Source organism: Oncorhynchus masou, chromosome 2 (genome assembly GCF_036934945.1).
Source record: "Oncorhynchus masou masou isolate Uvic2021 chromosome 2, UVic_Omas_1.1, whole genome shotgun sequence".
NCBI lineage: Eukaryota > Metazoa > Chordata > Actinopteri > Salmoniformes > Salmonidae > Oncorhynchus > Oncorhynchus masou.
In genome coordinates this window covers 1,521,775-1,526,815 of record NC_088213.1, presented here as the reverse complement: position 1 = coordinate 1,526,815, position 5,041 = coordinate 1,521,775, and the positions used below count along the sequence as shown (strand labels likewise).

Here is a 5,041-nt window from a genome sequence, read left to right as displayed (position 1 = left end):
ACCCGCTCTACCGCTAGGGGGCATCAGATTACTGCGATATCTCATTATTTTTCATTTGCTCTTATTGGTGCTTAAAAGCGTTTCCATTCATCAATGTTACAACCTAATAGAGGAAACGACATGTACTACAACCAGTATGCTGTCTAAATGTAATATCATAACAATAAACAACGAATAAATCACATACATCCAATGTATCCATTTGTATAGAGCCGTTTAATCCCCAGTGGTAGGCTATATATACTGACACACAGGGAGATATAGAGCTGCGTTATCAGAAATACACCAATGAATGTGCGGCATGCTAGTTCATCTCTCTGAACCCCGATCTCTCCAAAACCAATCAGAACTCTAACAAAGAATCATTCCGGCAAACCAATAGGCCTAGTTTCCACCTGGTACTCGGTCTACTCCATTCGCGCACGGACCAAAGGACTTCCTCGCTCCTTATATGGCTGACACGCTCAATGGAGACGTCAGAGGCACACCCGTTTTGTCCAAGCACATTATCCCATTCTACAGGACACGTCCAGCCATCATCAGAATCCGCTTTCTCTCGCCGTTGTCTTTCTTTTTACGATCATTTGTAACTCATTGGAATAGCACGAGCCACGGTGCAGCTGTTTTCATTAACCCAGTTGTAGTTGCTGCGTCACCGCCTTACAACACGGGATGTCTGATTAGTGAGCACACTTTTACTGGGTTGGATAGAGGGAATAGAGAATGACTCACATTTTGAAAAAGGGAATGCTTTGACTACAGTGTGGATTTTGACTGGGTGCATTGTGTGTTTTAATGTGTGTTTTTCCCTTTGTGTTTCTGGTGGTGCATCACAGAGTGTTTTATGCTATTTAGAAATGTTACTTTAATTTGCTGAGTGGTTAACTATATTCAGTCAGATTTCTCACGCGTTCATCAACCACCGGCACTTTACATACTGTTATGCTTTAAGCATCTTAATTACTGAATACAATGGTGCAATAATTTAGTATTTATATATTTGTTCCTTTACTTGTCGACACCCGCGGGCAGCACACTGGGGTAACAACGAAACGGAAAGTTTTGGAAACATTGACGGATAGATATGGCAATGGTAACGTGGAGAAACGGCGAGGAAGATGTCGCCCGCGACTCTCAAGACGGAATCTCTTTCCCGGTCTCTCAAGGCGAACCGTTATCCCTCTCTACCGACCTAACGGGACACCTCAATCCCACATCCTCTCTGGATATCCCCTCAACACGTCAGACACCCCAAGGCGCTCATTCAAGCAATACATCTCAATCTATCACTAGCCAAACGTCGACTAACTCCATGGACAAACAACAGCCTCAGCAGATCGAGTGTGTGGTGTGCGGGGATAAATCCAGCGGGAAGCACTATGGTCAGTTCACATGTGAGGGGTGTAAGAGCTTCTTCAAACGGAGCGTCAGACGGAACCTCGGCTACACCTGCCGCGCTAGCAGGAACTGTCCCATTGATCAACACCACAGGAATCAATGCCAGTACTGCCGCCTCAAGAAATGTGTCAAAGTGGGAATGCGGAGAGAAGGTAAACAAGCTTGTTTCTCATCTCCCTTTAGGTCACTATAGTCTGTAGCTGTAGTCACTAGAAGCCAATGATTTAAAACCAAAACAGATTCTCTAAAGATAAGGTTCATATACTCACTACATGATAACAACATATTCATACGTGTCGTTCCGATAGGCTATACGATAATATAACACTGTTAAATCTCCATTATTGAGCTCCTAATAATAGTCTCCATGCTGTTTTTGTCCATGAGCTTATTGTCTCAGAGGAATAAAGGCAATGGGTTGTGTGTTTTTACACGCTTAGAAAAAAAGAGTTTTATAGAATATAGAACCTTGTATGAAGCAAGCGATAGAACCCTTTTTGTTCCATCAGGATTGGTAGGCATGTATTCAGACTGACACACCGTTATTCAATATACTTACCAATAGTATCTGTCACCTTGTAGGCCAGCGCACCGTTACCTACCAGACATTAATGCTGATATTTCTCCTTGTAGGCCAACGCACCGTTACCTACCAGACTTTAATACTGATATGTCACCTTGTAGGCCAACGCACCGTTACCTACCAGACATTAATACTGATATGTCACCTTGTAGGCCAACGCACCGTTACCTACCAGACTTTAATACTGATATGTCACCTTGTAGGCCAACGCACCGTTACCTACCAGACATTAATACTGATATGTCACCTTGTAGGCCAACGCACCGTTACCTATTAGACATTAATACTGTCTCTGTCTCGTATCACAGCGGTTCAGAGAGGGAGGATGCTGCCTACTCAACCGTACCACGGTCAGTTCTCCATAACCAACGGAGACCCTCTCCAATGCCACTCCTACCTTTCTGGATACATCTCCCTGCTCATGCGAGCCGAGCCCTACCCCACATCCAGATACAGCACGCAGTGTATGCAGTCCAACAACCTCGTGGGGATCGAGAACATCTGTGAGCTGGCCGCCCGGATGCTGTTCTCGGCGGTGGAGTGGGCCCGAAACATCCCCTTCTTCCCCGACCTCCAGATCACCGACCAGGTTGCCCTGCTCCGGCTCACTTGGAGCGAGTTGTTCGTGCTGAACGCGGCCCAGTGCTCAATGCCGGTGCATGTGGCTCCTCTCCTGGCCGCGGCAGGGCTGCATGCCGCCCCCATGTCGGCGGAGAGAGTCGTGTCTTTCATGGACCATATCCGGATCTTCCAGGAGCAGGTGGAGAAGCTGAAGGTTCTGCATGTTGACTCAGCCGAGTACAGCTGCATTAAGGCTATAGTTCTCTTTACCTCAGGTAAACACACAACGTTATGCTTCACTGCTGTTTACTATGACTGGTATCAATACAACCCTAAACATAGACAAGCATCACACTCATCGGCAACAGGAACAACTGTAGTTGTGTTCCCAAAATCACCACAAATGAAGTATATCAATTACCCCTCAAATTCAGTTTTCAACCAATCCTATGAGTTGAATGCCGAATGTGATAACGTAACAGGTCTACTATAAATACCTGCAATAACATTGAGGCAATTGGACTCAACAACGTTCGTGAATTATATAAATATATGATGATTTTATACATTTGTTTTTACAATAATTAATTCAGCATGGTTATTATATAGGCCCCTGTGAATTATATGATATGATTAATAATATTATTGGCGTTTGATTGAATTCATTCGATTTATTTTCAAACTAATAACAATGATTATTATCAAAATATTTTACAGGCTATTTTTGTTAGGTGTATGACCTACAGACATGTAAATGATTCACCTATCATCAGCCACACAACTTAACCATTACCGACAGAAAATGAAATATTTCATAATAAAGAATAAAGAAAAGTCTACCTATATTTAATTTCGTTTTGCAGAATTTCTTAAATGCCATAATGTATTTAAACAACTAGGCCTGAGTCTAAAAAGCCTTATGGTGGCGAGATGAACAATTATTTTTTTATGTCCTATAAAAAAAGAAACCAAATCATGTATTTTGTCAACTCAAGTCGATGGATGTCTTGACTGTAAAACAAATAGTATTAGACTAGTCACCGCAGAGCAAGGCCGTGAGCAGTGTTCTGTGCACGTGTTGTAGAACTAGGACATAACCCTTTACTCACTCCTGTATTGTAGCGCTGCTACACTTAGAATAAAGGGTGCTATCTAGAACCTAAACGGGTTCTTCGGCTGTCCCCATAGGAGAACCCTTTGAATAACTTTATTTTGTTCCAGGTAGAACCTCTTTGGTTCCAGGTAGAACCCTTTCCACAGAGGGTTCTACCTGGTACGTTATATAGGCCTGTTTGTCATGTTATTATAGACCCGTTTAATTTAGCAGACAGGGCTGAATGTTATATAGGCCTGTTTGTCATGTTATTATAGACCCGTTTAATTTAGCAGACATGGCTGAATGTTATATAAGCCTGTTTGTCATGTTATTATAGACCCGTTTAATTTAGCAGACAGGGCTGTACGTTATATAGGCCTGTTTGTCATGTTATTTCGGAACCGTTTCAATTCAAAGAGAGGGCCATGTTCTATTGATACGCCCCTGTAGCGCCATTTTGAGTTAAGCAAATACGGCATAATTTGCTTTGTCTTGTTTTTAAAGCAGTGAAATTGATTTCATAAATTGGAGTGGGCCTATATAGGCATACAACATACTGTATAAACAATAGCCTATATTAATATTGATTTCGAAAAATTGCCGTAGGCGTTAAATGTCTATGCCATATTGGCTGGATTTACACAAGCGGCCCAATTCTGATATTTTGCTCAATTATTGGTTAAAGATCTGATTTGATGAATCAAAAGAGCAAAAACGAGAACGGAATTGGGCTGCCTGTGTAAACTCTGCCATTGTGTTATTTGTAATTAATTGATGATCTAATATTAGCCAATATTGCATTGTACACGAAGAAGATAAGCCTATATTATTGATAATGATTTCTGATTTGAATTCTCTGTTTTTATAGATGCGTGCGGTCTGTCAGACGTGACTCACGTGGACGATCTTCAGGAGAAGTCCCAGTGTGCCCTGGAAGAGTACATCAGGAGCCAGTACCCTAACCAACCGAACCGGTTTGGGAAGCTACTACTCCGTTTGCCCTCTCTACGCACCGTCTCCTCGTCCGTTATAGAACAGTTATTCTTCATCCGGTTGGTCGGAAAAACACCAATAGAAACTCTCATTAGGGATATGTTGCTTTCCGGAAGCAGTTTTAATTGGCCTTACATGTCGATGCAGTAGAATAAGAACATTCCAGAACACACCAGGAATGGAATCATAGAACTAGAATGTTCTATGGGTGGAACTTTAGATACTGTCAGAGGAACAGGCAACATTCTGAAGCAGTGGTTCACAACCTTTATCTGTAACTGTACCAGCAACTAAATGTTACTCTGCCCGGAGTCCCCTGGAGTCCCCCTGGAGTCCTCTGAAGTCCCCCCGGAGTCCCTCTGGAGTCCCTCTGGAGTCCCCTGGAGTCCCTCTGGAGTCCCCCTGGAGTC

At 42.9% G+C, this 5,041-nt stretch overlaps 1 protein-coding gene across 2 annotated transcripts; it reads left to right on the top strand.

Moving 5' to 3' along the window:
• The first annotated feature begins 1,069 nt into the window (after positions 1–1,069).
• Positions 1,070–4,781, top strand: LOC135553221 (COUP transcription factor 2-like). 2 transcript variants are annotated; one of them, XM_064985404.1, is made up of 3 exons: positions 1,070–1,550; positions 2,290–2,817; positions 4,507–4,781. In XM_064985404.1, the coding sequence occupies exons 1-3, from the start codon at positions 1,085–1,087 to the stop codon at positions 4,779–4,781; spliced, it is 1,269 nt and encodes a 422-aa protein (XP_064841476.1). In that variant the 5' UTR covers positions 1,070–1,084. The 2 variants fall into 2 exon arrangements, with proteins under 2 accessions (XP_064841476.1, XP_064841471.1); XM_064985399.1 differs by having other exon boundaries at positions 1,072–1,562.
• The last annotated feature ends 260 nt before the right edge of the window (positions 4,782–5,041 follow it).

What these genes read in the sequence shown, in the direction of transcription:
- LOC135553221 (XM_064985399.1), top strand. Translation starts at nt 1,085, where the DNA reads ATGGCAATGGTAACGTGGAGAAACGGCGAGGAAGATGTCGCCCGCGAC. An exon ending in GAGAGAAGGTAAACAAGCTT is followed by an intron (nt 1,563 to 2,289) that starts GTTTCTCATCTC and finishes CTCGTATCACAG; the next exon opens with CGGTTCAGAGAGGGAGGATG. An exon ending in TATAGTTCTCTTTACCTCAG is followed by an intron (nt 2,818 to 4,506) that starts GTAAACACACAA and finishes CTGTTTTTATAG; the next exon opens with ATGCGTGCGGTCTGTCAGAC.